Source organism: Vicugna pacos, chromosome 5, assembly GCF_048564905.1.
Source record: "Vicugna pacos chromosome 5, VicPac4, whole genome shotgun sequence".
Lineage (NCBI taxonomy): Eukaryota > Metazoa > Chordata > Mammalia > Artiodactyla > Camelidae > Vicugna > Vicugna pacos.
Genome location: NC_132991.1, coordinates 35,213,332 through 35,233,298, shown reverse-complemented (window position 1 = coordinate 35,233,298; position 19,967 = coordinate 35,213,332). Strand labels below are relative to the sequence as shown.

Here is a 19,967-nt window from a genome sequence, read left to right as displayed (position 1 = left end):
CCCCACACATACACCAAAAGTGTTAACACACTAAGTGTTGATGAAGATGTTCAGCAGTGGGAACACTTGTACACACCACTGGGAGTGTAGACTGGAAAGGACATTGGCGTCATCTAACAATGTTGTGCAGAACATTCCGTGTGTTCCAGGACTTCCACTTCTAAGAACACACCCTCAGGAAAATCCAGCAATGTGCATCAGGAGACGTACAAAAATGTTCACAGAAGAATTGTTAAGGACAGTAAACCACCCAGCTAGAACTTACCCAAATGTCCATCAACGTGAGAATGGATAAAGTGTGTTTTATTCTTATAATGGAATATATGTAAAAATGAATGAAGTATACCTACACACGCCAACACAGATGAATGTCACAGGCATAATTCTGAGCAAAAAGGATAAGTAGGGAAAAAACGTGAACTAACTTTGTTTACATAAAACATGTAGAGTTATATATACTGTTTAAGAAATGAATCATATGCAGGAAACTGTAAAGAATGAATGATAAGCAAGTCAGAGGAGTGGTTACCTCTGCATGAGAGTAAGGTGGATATGATCAGGAGAAGTCCCACAAACATAGCTACTCTTTTTTAGGTATTAGATACTTTATAACTAAAAACATGATTTTAGGGGTCTTAAAAGCTATGTTCCTCTCTCTAATTGCAACGGGGGATAAAATAATAGTAACAATCACACACAATGATGCAAATTCTATGGTTAAATTTCCACCTTGGTATCTTTACTTATGGGTACTGACCTTGGCACAGAAGTGACTAAAACAGATAGAGTCATCACATCCATGGATCCTGTAGCCTGGGGAGGGAGGCAGACATTCAACAGACGAGCAAGCACATAATTATTTAATCCAGCTGTGCTAAGGGCTACCAAGACAAAGCATGGGGTGCATTGAGAACCTGTCACAGAGGAAGCTCACCTAGCTTGCAGAGTCAAGAAAGATGTCTTTGAGGAAGTGACATTCAAGTTGAGACTTAAAGGATACACTGCTTATTGTCACCATAAACAATAAATATTTATTTAGGATCTATAACCCAGGTGGAATGTCAATGTGCATGTACCTACAGAAAAAACAGCAGCAGGGGGTAGCACGTGTTAGTACCAAATGAACAGAATGTGCCTTATACAGATGTTTGGAATCTCCAAGGGTTATAGACCATCTTAGAAACATTTTATGTAAAACATGAGATTTGAGCAGGGCCTTAACAAGAAAGTTGGAACTAAGAGAAGGGAGGGGGAAAAGAGGCATTCTTGATAATAAGGGCAAAATATAAATATATGGGCAGAGATAGGAAAAGGCAAGACAGATTTAGACAAGTTGCTTAAATCAAGGAGAGATGTAGGAAGGTAATTAAGGATAAAGGTTCAGCTTGTAGGGGAGCTTGTTTTATCTTGGATGGAATAAAAAAAAAAGGCATTCTTTGAGACTCTCATGAAAGTCTTGAACTCCTCCTCATCAAAAAAGAAAAAGAAAAAGAAATCACATTCATGCATTCTTAAAGCTGCATACAATTTTGGGGGTTCACAATCCCCATGAACTCCCATTTAGGAACCCCTTCTATAAGCAAGTTTCACTAAAAGGATGTGAGTGTAAGAAAGGCATATTCCAAACCCTGTTTAGCACGACTCACTTGAGAGGATAACAGCAGTTAGCAGGGAGGTCAATTGAGAAACTACCACAATACATGCAAGCCAGAGCTCATATGGCCCTAGGTTAAGGCAGCGGCTCTAGGAATTCATTAATTAAGTAAACTAATATTTACTGAGAGTTCACTCCGGGACAGGCCTGGTGCTCAGCGTTAATGAAGAAGGTAAGACCACTCTCTCAGGAGCTCAAAACTGGGCAGGACCAGAAAGGCAAGCAGCCACGGATGTGGAGAGAATCAGAGCAGCAGCGATGGTCTTTCTTAGAACTTTCCACTGCCCATTCCCTAGAGAATCAAGTCAAAGCCTTTACTCTCACATTCAAAGTGCTTCACAAAATAGCCACCACTCACCTTTCTGCTGTCATTTCCACTTAGTTCCCCAGCAGAGCTACTTTCAACATCCACGGACTCACATGCAACCTGCAAGGTGGCCACACTGGACTCTTGACTGTCTTGACACTACTTTGCCTTTTCCTGCCTCCCTTATGTCACTATTTTCCTCCCACCAGCTGTGTCTGGTCAAATGCCTGTTACCTACTCTTCAAGGCCCAGCTGACGTACTGCATTCCTTGAAGCTTTGTGGAATCTCCCCATTCATTCTGCCCTGAGTTATTGGGTGTGCCTCAGTCTCCCCTAGTACTCAGTAAGCTGGAGAGGGCAGGGTGTTGTCCTTTTACCTTATTCTGGGAGGTGCCCAGTTCCTGTGCTGGCAGGTGCTCAATATATACACTCAGCTAAAAGGGGTGGGGGTGAGAGAACTGGGGAAAGAAAAGAGTCAAGGGACACTTGGGAGCCATCAGCGAAGCCTTGGTGGTTGGAATCAGGAAAGGTTAACTTCATGTTCCCCTCCTCCTGGAAGAATTCACCCTTGGAGGGAGGGGGGAGGCCACCCCACGCACACACCATGTGCTCAGTAAATACAGGTTTTAAAACATAGGACATTCATATCTAGGTAACTTAGATCACCCTATTTATCATGGTAGCAGTTCCCACAGGGCGACGATAAGTTCTCTCACAATTACCAGTTTTGGACTCAGACTTCCACATTTCTATTGGATTATTATTGTTGTTGTTGTTGTTGTTTAATTATTAAGGGAAAAAAAAAGCTTACTTGCAAAGGCCAAATGCTTAAAAAGCCTAAATCAGCCTTGGAAGTATTACAGGGCCACTCGAATAGCTCTTGCTTTTAATTCTTTAACAACTGCGAGTCGAAGAACTTCATTGTGCCATTACCTCACCTTTGTTTGCACTACCAAAATGTGCAAGACGTTGCCAAGGACGACAGAATTCTTCGGCTCGACCGCAGCCGCAACAGGATGGGTGCACACTTCCCTCTTTGGAGTACAAGGGGACGTGGGTGCCCTTCCAGACCGACGGTGCAAAAGGAAGGTGCGTCAGGCAGAGAGCAAGGTCCTAAACCCACCAGGGCGGTGCCAAATCCCAAAAAGGACCGCGTCTACTCAATTTTACTGAAGAAATGGCGGGGCCTAGGACCCCCAGGCGCGCTAGTCTGCGCCGCGCTCTGCTCTCGGGCTCGCGCGACCGCCCGCCTCCTCACGGGGCCACCCACCACAGGTGCGCAGAGTTCCTCGCGCGTCGTCTTCCCGCCTGGTATCCCCCACCCGCTTCCCCGCCTGCCCCGCCCCGGGACGGAAGATCTGCTGATCTGATTGGCCGAGGGCGGCGGGGGCGGAGCCGGGGCTCCTGGAGGCCCGGAGCAAAGGCGCAGGCTTGGTTGGCTGGGCTTATTAGGAGGGGTAGGTGACGCGTGCCCCTGAGGACCGGCTGAGCTGCTTGCTTGGGCCCGCTCAGGATGAGGATGCGCTGGGCGACCCCTCGCCGTGCGGCGAAGCTCCTTGTGCTGCTCCTCCCGTGCTTCGGGCTGGTGGAGCCCTCTGGCCGCGCAGGTAACCGCAGACGCGTCCGCCCGCCGGCCGGCTGGGGACCTCGACGCCGCCAGGTCGGCCGACTTTCCTTGGTTCGGGTTAGGACTGCGCTTCAGGGTCACGTCACCTCTGCTTTGCTCGGGGCTGGAGAGGGACAAGTGACCCGAAAGGAGGTCTGGGGAGAAGGCGCTCCACTGCCATGGGGGGTCCGGGAGGAGGGCGGGGTGGGATGTGGGAGGGCAGGGCTTTTTCGTGCTGAGGGCAAGTAGCCCACTATAGAGGAAGCACCCAGCCTTTACTGGACGAGTCTCCTGCTTTCTTCGTCCTCTCTCCTCTAAAATCTTGCTTCCCTAGAGGATAGGGCTTCTCAACACCCACCCCCCACTCTCCATCCTTCCCATCTCGCCCCAACTTCTCCCCTTGGTTACCTTGGCCCCTCACCGTGGAGAGGCGCTTTCCACCCACAGCGCCAAGAAAGAGTAACGGTTCCCCAACTTCACTGCGTCCATGGTGCACGTCAAAAAGCCATGTATCCTATAGTGACCATGATCATGACTCTCTTATGATGCCCTCCCCCAAAGCCTGGAGTAGCGACCCTTTCTTCTAATTGGCTTATCGGCTCCAAACGACCCTCAAAACGCCAAAGGTCCCTTGGTGGATCTCGGGTCGCTTGCCGGGAGACCTCCAGCCTCTGACTTCAGAAGCAGTACCAGGAACAGACACCATCGGCTGATTCTCTGGGTAGAGCCTGCCCCACCACCCCACTTGGCAGCAACCGGAGTTTGCTTTTACTTTCTCTTTTTGCCTTGACAAAAGGTGTGCTGAGGACTTTATTCCTTCGTCTGGATGCTTAACAAGCAGTCAATGAGCCGTCCCCACTTACCACTTCTGTTATCTTGAGAGAATGAGGAAGTAAAAGATGGTCAAGGGAGTTTTTTGAAAAACTTTAGTTTGCTTGTGGCATTTACTTTCTTTGCAGCTAGACTAAGTTACTGTCTGATTTACACCTCATTCAGAGTATGAGCAGCATCACCTCATCTACATCAAGAACCTTTTAGTTGAGCCTGTTGTGATTCACACTCTGCATTCTTCTATTTTCCATGTTGGAAACTACCAGCCTTTTCTTGCTATGAGAATTCTATTCTGCTTGCCCCATAAATCAGGGGAGAAAATTATCACTGCAGCAACTAACTATAGCCAAACACACTAGTCATTCAATCACTAAACTCTTGGCTTCCATCTACATTTACTTTAGTCTTACTTGTTGTTTCTCCCCCATAGAACTCAAGATGTCCTTAATTTTTGCAATCTCTGCAATGCCTGGCCTTTCTCATACCCAAAGTAAAGAGCACCAGCTTAATGCCATTAGGTCCTCATAGCTATTTGTTTTCCTGCATCCTTCCTCACCCTTAGAAACTGCTCTGGTCAGCTTACACACATCCTCAGACCAGACTGGTGGCCCTATTAAGGGAAGCGCTGGAATTTTGAAACCCCAGCCATTTGGGTAGCTTGTTTGGCAGTGTGTCAGCTTCACAGTGCTGGTGATGGCGTGCCCTACATCACATCTATGTGGCTAGGTTTGTGCAGGTGGTCTCAGTTGCTCAGATGCTGGAGGAGTACCTTTGTGTCCTTGGGGAAATGCCAGTTGGTTAGTTTACTTCTTTGCCTCCTTGGAGAGCTAACAGCTTGAAGTAAACTAATCCTTCAGGGACCCCTGAGGTTCTCACCAGCCCACATCATCTAGTCTGAACACCAGGACTTTATGACTCCTACTACACTGCTGTGGACCCAGCTGTCACTTCAGGACCTGTTTTTGAACTGGCAAATCCAGACTTCTGATTCTCTCCTACTGTATACCCTGCACACATGGTAGCATCTCTGCAAAATGTTTGACAGTGTGGGCTGTGGCAGTTCCCCTGAAACTAAAAAAGCTTCAATATTTATTCTTCTTGCCTTCCCAAGCCATCTCCTCTCCCCTTGTCTGTGATTACAAAATGTTAATGTCTAGCTTCTCTTTGGAATGTGCCAAGCTCTTTGGTTTAGGGCTTGTAGCACAGGAGTTACTTAACAATCAGACAATAAGAGATCCTTTTCCTGTGATGGTCTAAAAATTCATTTTCAATTATGATAATGCTAAGTAGCCATTTCCTCTCAAACACCAGTAGAATGTTTCTATAAAATGAAACCCAAAGAAAGTTGTGCTAAGAGTGATGAGGCTTCTTTTCATCAACCTCTGCCTTTTAGACTTGTCCCAATATTGTATTTGGAGGTAAACATTAGAATTCCATTTAAGACCAGCATAAGGCTGTAAAGTGAACAAGATGCGTTATATGACTACCAATAAAGAATCTGTTTGATAAATTGCTCTACAGTCACCATTTCAAAATGTAATACATTCCTGACATATTTTATATATCCTTATTTAACAGATTTTCTAAATAAGAAATTACTTTCACACTTTTTCAGTCCATCTTCCCACTCTTCAAACTACCATCCAAATAGGTCACAAGACTGGGGCAGACTGAAAAGCTTCTGCTAAGGGTAAAGAAAGATATGGGGAAACATCATGAGACTACAAGACTCCCTAGGTTGTATATTAGGTATGAATGCTTGCATGTACGTTATGTATGAAAGTTAATAACAAGTTTCCTTAAATCATATCAATAATTAATGTCTTTGCTAAGTGACCACTATAAGTATTAAGCATCGATATTATATACTTGGTTGAAAGACAAATTTAGAATGAGGCAAGTATCTACAATCATAGATGTCTGCAGTTAGGTGAGAAGTTTGGCGTCTCCTCCTCAGCATAGCTACTCCACACCTCTCCTGTAGTCTTTCAGAGGTCCGATAAGCTTGTTAAGTCTACAGGTGTCCTTGAAGTTAAACATATACTAAATGGGAATGGGTAAGATTTTTTCCTCCAAAGAGTATTTATAAAACAGCACTGTCACCTAGGTGCACGTGCCCAATACAAATGGGATTTGAATGACCTAAAGTGCTCCTAGCGTTAGCATGACATGACAAAGTTGTGGACATCTGTTCAAGAACAATATGCGGTGAACTTAGCAGAGACTAGTAAAGCCTGCAAGGCTAGGGAGACTGAGCACTTTTGGAAGCATAGGATGTCAGTACTGGAAGAGACTTAAATATCATACTCCACTGCTTTCATCTGAAATTTGGAGATTAGAAGACCCTGGGAGGTAGGCCTGTGTATAGCTAGGTGGTAGAGTGCTTGGCATGCATGAGGTCCTGGGTTCAATCCCCAGTACCTCCATTAAAAATAAATAAACCTAATCCCCCCCCAAAAAAACATAAGAAGACCCTGGAGAGATTAAGTGACATCCCCAAGGACTCCCAGCTAACCAGTCGCAGAGGTAGGTCTTCAGTCTAGGTCCACTCACACCTTATTCCACTGCTCTTTCCACTGTTCTAAGGGCTGTAGCTAATCCACTGGATTCTGCAAAGGCAAGTTGGAAGATCTAGCTCTCCAAACCGCAAAGGTAGGCAACACTGCTGCTTGCCCAGTTTATCTGCTTAGGGTTAAAGGGCACAGAGCAAAGTGCCCAGGAAAGAGAGCAGAGAGATTACAGGGCAGGAATGGGGAAGGTTCCAGCAAAGATGGCCACCGCCCACTCTCCTGCAGAAGTAGACTTCTTTTTCTCTGCAGTAATTCCTGATACCTTGGAACACAAGATTTACTTTGGAGAGGGGAGAGGGAATAGTTTGGGGAAGAGGTACCACAAGGTCTGAGTGGCTATTGGATAGGTGGGAGAAGGACATTAGAGAAAGTGTGAGTGGTAATCTTCTAAGATAGTATAGTTTCCCTTTTTGTTAACCATCTTCCTGAACTGTGTTCATAAAGTAGAGAATGATAGAGTGATGTCAAAGAAGATGAGAGGTGGAAGCTGCTATCCAAACATACCAGGCGATAACCCTAGGCAGTATTTTAAAATACAGATTTGAAATCAGAAATAACTTAAAGTTTTAAAGGATTTTGTTGCTGTTCTTTCTGTTGTTTCTTTCGGTGCTGCTACTGCTATTAAAAACAAAAATTTTGCCCTAATTTCAAACTGGAATTGGACTTAATTTTATAGTTGTTATTTACATGGTGGAATTTCCCCTCAAGTCCTTAGTATGAAAATTTTTAACTCCTCAAGCCTGTGAATTATTGTTAGAAAAGGTGTTTAGTGTTAGTAAAACTACTGAATGTGAAGCCAGCATCAAAATGAAAGTGTCTTTAGGGAAGTAAAATTTTTGCAGCTCCTTCTGCTGAACCCTTTGGTTCATTGACAAAGACTGCTTACGTCTGTCTAAACCGTTTCACTTTATGCTCCTCAATGTGAGGTTCTGTGCTATAACTTCAAAAAATGTTTCCTTGTAGAAGCACTGACCAAATTGTTCAATTGTAGTTTACAATAACAGGCGTGAATCTTGATCCACGAACTCGTGTGTGCAAGAAACAGTGCATTACTTTATTTGCATAAAACCCAGTTAAATTTTGTTCTGAGGTCCACGTTCCACCAGGTTAACAGAACTTCAGTTTCTGTCATTACTTCTCCTGGTCATGCAAAACTGCCAAGGGGATATTCAGGGACATTCCTCCCTTTTCCCTCAGTTCCAACTGGCTACTTCTGAGTTTTCTGTTGTCCGAACCTACTGGGCCTTGAATCCATAGCTCAGGGGATTCCTGAAGCTCAGGTTTGGCCGCCATAGGTAATCCAGACAGTCAGTCCCCAGAGCCTTTCCCCAGAGCCTCCCGTCACCTTCCTGGAGATGGGTCAGTGGAGCTGCCCTCAGAGCCCAGACCTCCATTTCCTCTCATCTCTTTACGCCACTCTTTTACTTCTCCCCCATCTCCTCTGAGACACATTAATGTCATATAATAATTTACCCTGCCATGGTAGCTAAAGTGTAAGTAAGCAAGGCAGAACTGTGTCCTGAATAGGCTCAGGATGTTTTTCATTGACTATAGGCCACCTGTCGAAATTGAGGAGCTTCTTCATCTCATTAAATAAGGGGGGAGGGGAGATATTTCATTGAATGGCAGTAGTACGTATGAGCACATTTTATCCTCACATCTACCATACAAAGTACAGTTTTACAAAGGAGGAAACTGAGGCCCCACAGGTAAATAACTTGCCCTGATCACACATGGCCAGTAAGTAGTGGAAGCAGACTGTAAACCCAGGCAGACTGGCTCCAAAGCACATGCTCTTACCCCACACTGAACTGCCTCTCTGGCTGTCACTGTCCTCTGACCTTGTGCAGTGCAGTGCAGTTATACAGCTTGGGGAGCGGAAACAGTTCAGTCATGCTCAGACTCTCCTTAGCAAGCAGGGGCCAAGGTACATCGACCACATAATTCAGAATCCTAAGATGTCTTCTCTGACTACCTGTCTTGTCTCAGGTAATGATTCATTCACCATCGTCAATGGAAACACAGGCAAGTGCATCAAGCCACTGAACAACTGGATAGTAGCCGTGGACTGTGACCAAACCAAGGACATGTTTTGGAAATGGGTGTCCCAGCATCGGCTCTTCCATTTGCAGTCCCAGAAGTGCCTCGGCCTTGATATCACCAAATCCACAGATTCCTTGAGAATGTTCAGCTGTGACTCGAACGTCATGCTGTGGTGGAAGTGTGAGCACCAGTCTCTGTATGGGGCTGCCCAGTTCAGGTTGGCTCTGAAGGATGGACATGCCATAGCAAGCACAAATTCATCTGACGTCTGGATGAAAGGAGGCTCGGGGGAAAACCTCTGTGACCAACCTTACCATGGTGAGTGTTGGAGAAGGACTGCTGCTGTGTTTGGTAAAAGTGGCACTGAACGTGGACCACTGATCACAGATAAAGCCATACACTGGTAAGGGTGGTGAGCTAGCACTCAGTTCCAGGCGTTGTGCGGAAACGTTGAGCTACTTCTGTGAGGTCGGTGCTATTCACTCACTTTCACAGGATAAGCTAGGGGAGGTTAAGTGCCTTGTCAGAGGTTCCATAGCCACTATGTGGCACCCTGGGGCTTAAAATCCCTCTGATACCTGAGCATCTCTACTTCCTATGATTCCTGCACTCCAGAGGAAAGGAAATATTAGAGTAACAGGAAATCCTTCACACAGGATAAAAGCCAAATGATCTAGTAAAGCCGAATCTATTCTTTTTTTTTTAAGCCATTAAGGAGAAAAATGCATTTAAAAATCAAAATGGAATAACTGTAGTTCAGATATCCAAGGTAAAACTAGGTAACCATTGTAGATGTGATTTCAGACAAGTTTCTGTAATGCCAAAAACTAGAGTTTTCTGAACAGCGTCGAACTTGGGACACCACCTGACATTCTCAAAGCTGTGTCTTCTGGCAACTTGTAGCTGCAACCTTATGGGTTTAAGTTCTCCTCCTGTAGTTATTGAGTTTCTGGGTTCATACTGCCTGTGTACTTTCATACTAGATGAATCAAGGAACATCATAACTACCCTAAACTCATCTGGGCTCTTTGAGGAGTCGGATGGGCCCGAGAGGCCTCTGCTGGTACCAAGGCTCCGGATCCTCGTAGAGTTCAGGCGAAGGAGAGAAGTCTGCTCTAGGTCCCATGTGGTCGCCAAAACTGTTGACTGAAATAAAATGCACAACCTAAAAGTTGATAGTTATGTTTTACTTGGTGGACATTTCTGAGGACTTCGAACCTCTTCGAGCCTGGGATGACAGCCTCCCAGACACTCTGAGGGACTGCTCCCCTTTTTTTTTTTTTAATTTTTTTTGAGGGGGTGGATAACTAGATTTCTTTATGTATTTTTTAATTAATTTTTAATTTAATTTTTTTAGTGGAGGTACTGGGGATTGAGCCCAGGACCTTGTGCATGCTAAGCATGCACTCTACCACTGAGGTATACCCTCCCCCACTGAACCTATTCTAAGTTAAAAAAGAAGAAGAAAAAAGAAAAAGAAAAAGAGGAAATGTATTTTTTCTTGTCTACAGATTTGGATGTAATGGAAAAACTTTAAGAGTCTTGTGTGGCTTTATTTATTTTTATTTTTGATGTGGCTATCACATTTTGATGTTTGTGATTCAGCGTTTTAAGAGTGGACTTTTTCCTTACTTGCTTCCAAAAATAATTATGTGAATACAGATCTTCCTCGACTTACAATGGGGTAATGCCCCAATAAACCCATCGTAAATTAAAAATACTGTAAGTCAAAAATGCATTTAATACATCCATAACGAACATCATAGCTGAGCCTAGCTGACTTTAAATGTGCTCAGAACACTTACATCAGCCTACAGTTGGGAAAAATTATCTAACACTAACATGTTTTATAATAAAGTATTGAATATTTCATGTAATTTATTGAATACTGAAAGTGAAAGAGTAATTGGGTACAGAAGGCTTGTAAGCGTATCGGTGGTTCACCCTCTTAATCACATGGCTGCCTGGGAGCTGGGGCTGCTGTTGCCCAGCATCATGAGAGAGGATCACACCATGTGTCTCTGGCCCAGGAAAAGATCAAAATTCAAAGTACAGTTGCCACTGAATGAGTATCGCTTTCACACCATCATAAAGTCAAAAAAATCATCAAACTGTCATAAGTTGGGAACTGCGTTGCCTTTGGGGGAGCTGATTATGAACTTTGTTCTGAGTCTAAAGACTCAGTTACAACAAATGTCTGAGTTTAAAAAGAAAGAGTAGACTTATTTTTTAAACTCTAAATATAATTAGCTCTCACCCAAGCAAATCGTTTTTCATTATGTTGCTCTACATTGCATCAAATGTTGAGTATATGTATATTTTTAATTGTCTTATCTAAGTCTTAACTATTATCTCATCTGTGCTCTTTTCTGTCATTTACACAGTTTTACAAAGATTTTCCTCATCTCTTAAGCCTCCCATCCTTCTTGCTATCTGCACAGGTTTTTCTCCTGGGGGAACTTCTTCCTGTTTCCTAGGGAAGATGCAGCAGCTTCTGAGATGGCAGGTTCTGCTGTTATGGGGAAATATTAGAGAACCAGAGATGGGATTTTCCTTTTCTTCAGTCCTCAACCCTTAAGTAGCTGAACAAGTCTGTTTCTGTGAGCCAGCTTCCTCCTAACCTTAAAAAGCAGTCGCCTTCTCAATACTACTTAATGGCAAACTTAAATTTTGTGCTAGAAAAGCCTTTCTCTAAGTTGGCAGCTAAGAGAAAACATGGAACCACACAGAATGTCTCTTGAACTGGATTTGACTTGCTTCCTTGTATTTTCTCGGGGATCAGCAAGGATAATTTTCCTGGCAGGGCTCTTTCTGTATCCTGCCCCTAATTCTTTTGAGGGACATAGTTGTAATTAAATTCCTCAGTCCCCAAAATGCCTTCATTTCAAAATAACTTGGTTTTCTTTGTAATCCTATGTGTTTTATTTTATGCATCTATAATATTCTTCTGAGAAGTGGGCTCCTGTGCTTCACACAGCTGCCAACATGATCAGTGGCCCAAAAAAGGTTAGGAACCCACCTAAGGCATCACCCAGAGAAAGTTGAACAGTGCCCACCAGCAGGAGCCCACAGGTATAAAATGTTTCTTGACCTTACCAAATAAAGCATTTGGAACACTTAATTTCCAAATAAGAAATTCCGAAATTTCTAAGGAAAGACACATGTCGTTCTGACTTGTCAACACATACCTCAAGTTTTGATTTGCACAGAGACCAAATTGCCTCTCACCCATTCCTCTCCAGGCGACAGGCACCATCCAAGTTGCATATGTCAGGAATCTTCAGGTCACCGTGGAGTTTTCTGCTTTCCTCTCCCACCATTCGAATTTAATCAAATATTAAGTCCTGGCAATTTTACCCTTTTAAATTTATATAATCCCTTCCTGTTCTTGGGTTAGACACTGCTGTCTTAAGTTAGGAACTTTCTCTGGGGCTGCTCTCTCAGACTCCTCATATTGGTCCCTGCCCCCTCCTTCTTGTCTAATTGTATAGAGATAAGACAGGTAAGATACCTGAGTCCAACAAAGCGAAGTTCAAGGTAGCCCAGCTTGTTACAGCGAAGCTAAGGCTCAAAACCAGGATTGTACTCCCCAAACACAGCGTCTTTATTTCCCCTTAGCTTTTGCTATATAATTTTTTTTCACTTCTAACATAAGAACATTTATTTGTCATCATGTCCTGGGTTGCTTCTCTCCCAAACCCCCATCCTGTGTGAGTCATGCTCCTCTCAGAGAAAATTTTAGTTGTATAAATGTTATGAATAAAGTGCCCTTAACTAGCATCCAAATATGCATTTCTATCACTAAGATATCTGGACCTCACTAGCAGTCTTCAGGTTTTGAATATTTGGTGAATCATGCAGAGGAAATGGACTTTCAGTGGAGGGGTGGCTGTGGAACTGAAGTCTGAGCAGCTCTTAGAAGCCTGCCAAACTCTTTAACCATTGACACTATTTTGTCCTGTGTTACCGAAGAAAATAATGTTAGTTTTCCATGTAAGGGTCTCATCTCACAAAAGTTGCGCCTATTGCAGAATAAGCTGTTGTTTTAAGGCTGCCAACGCCATAAATGGATACATTCAGAAAAGAGTCTTCACAGGAAAGCCTGTCTCTCCAGGGAGACCCATGGGACTTACGAGGTCCGGTAGCAGGGAAGAATATGTAAGAGTAAAACTCAGTGAATAACATAATGTATCTGCTGCTGCTGTGGCGGTCGTTAGATGCTTATCACTCTTCAAAGCATACTGTGAACAGGAGAGCTTTTTAATTGAAGCCCCGCTTTGGGCTATGAAATGTAACTTGACAACTGAGAAGGCAGCCGTTGATGTCACAAGTTGTCCTTACATGACGGGGTGTTTCATTTAACAACTCTGCAAAAATGGGGATTTCACAAACAAGTGTAATGCTTGCCCCACTAATTGGCTGATGGTAAAGAGCAAGTGAAACCACTTTATATCCTGAATCACAAGGTTTACCAAAAAAAAAAAAAAATCCTGTTGTTTCTGCAAGTAATAGTCATTGTGCTCAGGGACTCTCCTTTTAAGTATTGTAATAGGGGAAGAGAAATTGGGTAATGAGCTGTTGGGAGTATGGTTAAATATAAAATGTAGGCAGTAAGCGAGATGCTTATAAAATATAAGGTCATATTACTCTTTAACAAAAATACCCTGTTGAAAACCACTTGTACGTCAGAGGAAAACAAAACCAATATCCTTAAAAGATTGTTTGCAAATAAAGGCATCTAGATTTATTCCGCCTTTGCTGTACTGCTGCTTAGTACTTCTAAACTGTTAAGTCTCACACTTAAGTGAACCTTTGAGAATAATAAAGGATGTGGAATCAAATTCTCTTAAGCAGGCTTTTAAGCAAATCTATGGGACATTTTTGAGGGACCCTAATAGCCTGGTAAAAGTGAGGAGATCTGATTACTATGCTTTACCTATTAGCCATTTGATCTGGTAAAACCATCATTTTAAACAAATTAAGGATATGGAAGAAGGTTACTGAAATAGTTAATGGGGTCAGCTGTCCTATAAAACACCTCTCCAAGAGAACTGTTATCAATATAAATATTTAGCACTGCCTCTAGCATTTCCAGGCATATTTGAGATAGGAATAATTTTTTAGTTTCTCTCTGTGTACCAGGGAAATTTGATAGAAAGAAAAGTTACTTCTGCTACCTTGGTGGCCACCAGCTGGTCCCATGACTGCCCAGCTAAAGCTGGTTCTTCTTTCATAACCTGTATTTCCATGCCCTAGCTGTTTTCCAGAATCCACTCAGAGACCCAGCAGCCCTTCTTCCCACTTTCTCAAAACCCACAGCCTCAATTCTACCACCAGTCTGTAAACAACACAGCTATTTGTCCATCTCCATTGCCATAGTTGGTTCCAAAGTCCACACTCAACTTCAGTGTTTCCATAATATTTTTTCTGGCCTAACTCTTACTAAATAAAACAGAGTGTATGTTTGATCTCAGGTGGGGCACTTTTCTGGTGAAGTACTGTGCCACCATGGTAGTCAAGTTATCCTTACTTGATAAAGCCAGGATCTTTTAGTCCCACTTCACACCACAAGAAAGCTTTACATGGATTATCTCATTGAGCATCATGAGCAACCCCATGAGCCAGATACTATTATTCCTAATTTGCAAATACAGAAACTGAGACTGATCATGGATGGAGAACTTGCCCACTGCTGCACTATTGATCAGTGGGGGGACCAGCACTCAAGTCCAGACCTGGGCAGTCAGCATCCATGCCACACTGTGCAGCTTATCCAGATACTATATTCTCATCAGTGAAAACATCTTTCAAAACAGTTTTAGAAATTAAACTAAAGCTGATTAACCAGTTTTTGACTCTTCTGTTTTCTACTTTCTCCCCAACACACAGAGATCTATACTAGAGGTGGGAACTCCTATGGGAGACCTTGTGAATTTCCATTCTTAGTGAATGGGACCTGGCATCATGAGTGCGTTCGTGGTGGAGATCACAGTGGGCCATGGTGTGCAACCACCTTAAATTATGAGTATGATCAAAAGTGGGGCATCTGCTTACAACCAGGTATGTATGGGCTGGTAAACTTTACATGTGGGAAGAGAAGGATTCCATTCCTATGAGGCAAAAGGGAGAAGGACGAGTCCATGATGACTCAAAAATGACTACAACAGATATCCTAGAGAAGGAGGCTATACTTGAGGAGGGAGAAGTTGTGTGTGGCTCTGAACTTACTTTCAGAAGTAGATCAGGAAGAGAGCCAAGACAGGACGTTGTCACGGAAGACAAAGGATAAGGAAGTGTTCTGTAGCACGGATACCTCAGGAAGAGGAAGTGGACCGGGCAGAAGCAGTTAGGAAATTGCTGCTGGCCTTTAATAGAGCAGTTTCAAAAACCTAATGGCTGTGGAAGGTCGGTTATAGTGGACTGAAGGAGAATAAGTGTCTTTCAAGACGGTGGAGACTTATGTATGTTTAGAACCTGAGGCAAAGAGTGGAGGACAAAAGAGAGATACCTCTGGCCCTCTCAAAATCGGTGACATTCTTCCCTCAGCTGTACCTGTATATTGATCAAAGCATTTTTTTCTAATTGCTTCTTACTTGAAGCATACTCTTCAGGGTGTGCTAAAAAGTTTACTGTTCTTTAGAAAGAGACCAACTGAAGCAATAGCTGCATCGTTATCTGGTATATAACAGACGTATATTCTCACCAGTTAGGTGAGAGTTACGGGGATTGCAGTAGACAACATGTGATAGGTGCTCAAGAAATATTTTTTAATGGACAATCAAGTTGAAAGAATCTACAGTAAAGAGAAAGGGAAAACCTACAGACCTAAGTAGTAATAGTCATTAGTTATAGGGCCCTGCCAGGTGTCAGGTAATATTCTAAGTACTCAACCTTCATTAACTCATTCAATCCTCACACAGTTCTATAAGGTAGGTACCATTATTTATCCCCACTTTGAGAATTACTTTTCTAGGCAGAGGCACAGGCTTTTCAGCACTTAGAAACCACTGGAAGATGAAAAGCCACTATTTGCTTCAGCTGTAATTGATGATAAGCAGAGTTTGGTCAACGAGGCACCAATTTCATTTAAATCTTACTATCGTCTGAATCAGAAATTTTAGGGATTGTGAAAGGGAGCTTAGAGATTACCCAGGGCATTTCTCAGAGGAGAAGCAGCAGACCTGGACTGCTGAAACGTCCTGCCGGGATCAGACCACATTCGTGTGGAGCCTGGTGTCGATCCCAGGCCTCCTGACCCTCATTCCCCAGCATACTTATCTCACTCTACCTTGCTGCCTTGACGGACATGTGCCTTTAGACTACTTTGGGTGAAAGGGGGAATTGTCAGCGCATTCATACGCCTCCTAGAGTTACTTTTTACGGAAGAAGCAGGAGTGTGAGTTTCTCAGACCTGAGGACTGCTAAACCCCGGAGATTGTATTTTATAGCAAATGCACTGCCATCTCACTAGAAGCTTCCAGACTTACAGGCATTTGGCCTTAGTGGTAATAAGGAACCTTTAGGCAGTGAGCTTGCAAATCCAACTATCTTGCTTTTACCAAATATCAGAACAGCCTCTATTGTTATTTAGGACATTTGAAAGTGGCTGGAGAAGCCAGGCGTGCCTTTCAGAAGATTAACACCACCAGACTCAGACACCAGTTCTCTGGTTATAGCTTTGCTGCCAACACACCTAGGTCTTTGTTCCCATCTGTGAAATGAAGACATTAGACAGGATGATCTCTAAGCGCCCTTCCAGGTTGAAGGTGTGTAAGTCCAACTAGTCATGGGAGACTCTGGGAGAAAACCCAGAGCCTGGGATACGCTTAGCACAGCCTGCACTGGTTTTCCCCTCTTGTAGGGAGTATGTGGGAGGCTCTGAGTATATTTTTGAACCAGTTGTATCAAGATCTATATATTTTGTCCCAGAAACAACTTGTAGTTTCTTCATCTGAAATTACACACGCTTTTCAGATACTTTATTAAAGAAAATAATGTTCACATGTGTGCATGTATGTTTACATACATATATATGCACACATATATGTACAGGTCGATATATAATGTATAATAATGTTAGTTATATAATATTAGTCATATATTAAATCATCTATTAAAATATTAAGGAGAAACTTGGACTGAGTTTCTGAAATAAGGTATCACTAGGGATCTAAATCTTGGGCACTGAAGCAGTGTGTCTGCCCACACACATGTGCATTCAGTGGTTTCACTGCAAACCAGGGGCAAACCCCTCTGCAGTCTGTCACCATTGTCAAGTCAGCTCGGGGTTGACAGAGTGAGCACAGGTGACGACTCCTACTTTTAGGCAGAGAATAGGCATGGGCTAAAACATGGCATTGTAGATGATGAGGATAAAGAGAGAGTAGAGGATAGGAGAGTGGAAGCTTTAACCAGCTCAAGTCATGTGCTGTCTTATGGCTTCAGTTTCTTGATGTAAACAAAGAATCAAAATGTTGTCTAGTTGGGCAATGACAGACTCAATTTTAGTATGTCCTTCAAGTATGCAAATTGAATTGTGGTATTTGTAAGCATTCTAAGTAATAGACAACACTGTACCCTTACTTTATGTTCACTAATGTGTCTTTTTATCAACAGAAAATGGCTGTGAAGATAATTGGGAAAAAGACGAGCAGATTGGAGGTTGCTACCAATTTAATACTCAGGCAGCTCTTTCTTGGAAAGAAGCTTATGTTTCATGTCAAAATCAAGGAGCTGACTTACTGAGCATCCACAGTGCTGCTGAGTTAACTTATCTTAAAGGTAAGTTTCCCTTGGTGGTAGAGCACATTGCTGAGAATATAAAGGTGCTGTCTGCCTTCTGCTTTCATATCTAGGTATGTTGTTTTGTGTATATATTTCTCTATCTTTTCTTGGGATTTAAACTTCAACATTGAAGCCTACAAGCAAAAAGTACTAAATATATTCCTATTCTATCCATTGAAAATGGATTTCATGATAGAGACCAAAGAGAGGTTAATATTCAGAAAATGAGGTAAGGTAGCAAGGTTAAACTGCTGCCGAAGCCTGCATGAAAGGGTTTGATGGTGGGCATTAAACTCTTTCACCCACTTCTCTCTCTGCTCCCCCTCTGGTAGTCATTACTCTGTTCTCTGTATCTTTGTGTTTGTTTTTGCGTGGCTTGGTTTATTCATTTATTTTATTTGTTATTTTAAAAATATTTCACATATGAGTGAAATCATATGATATTTGTCTTTTTCCATTTGACTAATTTCACTTAGCACAATACTGTCAAGGTCTCCCAATGACATTTTCCATAGAAATAGAACAAAAAAATCCTATGATTTATATGGAACCACAAAAGACCCCAAATAGCCAAAGCAATCCTGAGAAAGAACAAAACTGGAGGTATCCATCATATGGTTGAGAGATATAAATATTATATACATATATATGTATATAAAATACTGTAATACATTGAGTATAATTCTCTGGGAGGAATTAAGAAACTGTTATGAAGTGTTTTACTGCTGGGAATATTTGAAGAAATTTGTAGAGATTCTAACCTGTGAGTTCTTCCTGTTTGTTTGTCAGCATCATCCTTGCCTTCTGTAGTTGATTTCTTCTTCTACCTGGCCCTCAATATCTTCAAATTCTTCGTGATGTTGATAAAGTCTTACCAGGTTCTTGAATAATAGTGTTGATTTCCTTGACAGTGGTGTGAGAATCCTTACAGTCATTCATATGTTCTTTTCATTCTTTTTTCAATACATGTGGACCCATACAACAAACATAATTGCATCCAGTGCTTATGAGCATGTGCATAATGAGTGGCACATCAGCAATTAGCTTCACTATTTAAATTATTTCTCTTTTTTCTCTTTTATTCTAATGTCATCTAGTTGTCAAATAATAAATTCGAATGATGCATCTCCACTGTAACACGTGTGTGTGTGTGTGTATCCCATTCTGTTTCTCCGGCCTTAATATCTCCTTTGGGCTCTAGAATTGTATATCCTTTGCCTATGAAACAGCTCTGCACTTATTTCTGAAACAGTACTGTTAACTCTTCACCATTTTGGGGACCTGTATCTGTTTCCTTCTACTAGATCGAAATCCTCATGAAGGCAGGGACTTTGTTGTTTGGTTTTTACATCCTTAACACCTGGCAAATAATATGTGCTTAATGAATTTAAACTGCCAGTCTGAAATGTAATCACACCTTCAAAATCTAGGTATGGAATGGAATCTGCTTTTTCCTTATCAGTACAAGAGGGTTAAAAAGATAGTGAAACAGCTACTCTGAGAAGATTCTGTCCTTACCTTAGATGAAAGGGAATTGGACAAGCTAATGGGAAAGCAGAACTGAATTAACTGAGCAGCCTCTGGCTTTCTCAAGAGACTGCAATTTTGTTGCCTCTCAGCATCGCCTGCCTTTGTTCGATTGACAGCCTCCTACAGGGTTCCTGCCTTATAATCAAAGCCTTCAGATATTTTTGCTGTTAGTGGAAACTGAAGTCTTAGAAAATAACAAGTAATTTTTTCACTTTTTAAAATTGTCTAATTCTTACAGAAAAAGAAGGCATTGCCAGAATTTTCTGGATTGGTTTAAATCAGCTGTATTCTGCTAGAGGCTGGGAGTGGTCAGACCACAAGCCGTTAAACTTTCTCAGCTGGGAACCAGGTAACTGCTCCCTCCTCCACTTCCTGTGCACAAAGCATTAGCTTCAAAAAAAATAAATAAATAAAAGCGTCCCACTCCCTGAGAGCTGATACAAATTCTAAACCTGATAACTCTTTATTATGGTTACCTCTCAGCAGAATTTTGTTTCCAAAGACCTTCTTTATTGTGATACCATTATAGCCAAGTTGACCCCTACCAGGGCCAACTGAGCATTTGTTCCTAATCTTTAGAGGGACCCTGTATTTTTAGGTAGGAGCAGAATGAGCCCCCCTCCATGGCCCAGGAACCATTCT

General features: G+C 42.5%; 1 protein-coding gene across 2 annotated transcripts in view; it reads left to right on the top strand.

The window, feature by feature from the left end:
- The first annotated feature begins 3,421 nt into the window (after window positions 1-3,421).
- Window positions 3,422-19,967, top strand: part of LOC102539123 (CD302 antigen) — a 105,381-nt gene continuing 88,835 nt past the window's right edge. For both annotated transcript variants that reach the window (XM_006196201.4, XM_031678468.2), the window contains exons 1-5: window positions 3,422-3,568; window positions 8,958-9,329; window positions 14,901-15,071; window positions 17,628-17,792; window positions 19,564-19,674. In XM_006196201.4, the coding sequence (XP_006196263.2) occupies window positions 3,475-3,568; window positions 8,958-9,329; window positions 14,901-15,071; window positions 17,628-17,792; window positions 19,564-19,674 (913 nt within the window). In that variant the 5' untranslated portion in view covers window positions 3,422-3,474. The remainder of the gene's footprint in view (window positions 3,569-8,957; window positions 9,330-14,900; window positions 15,072-17,627; window positions 17,793-19,563; window positions 19,675-19,967) is intronic.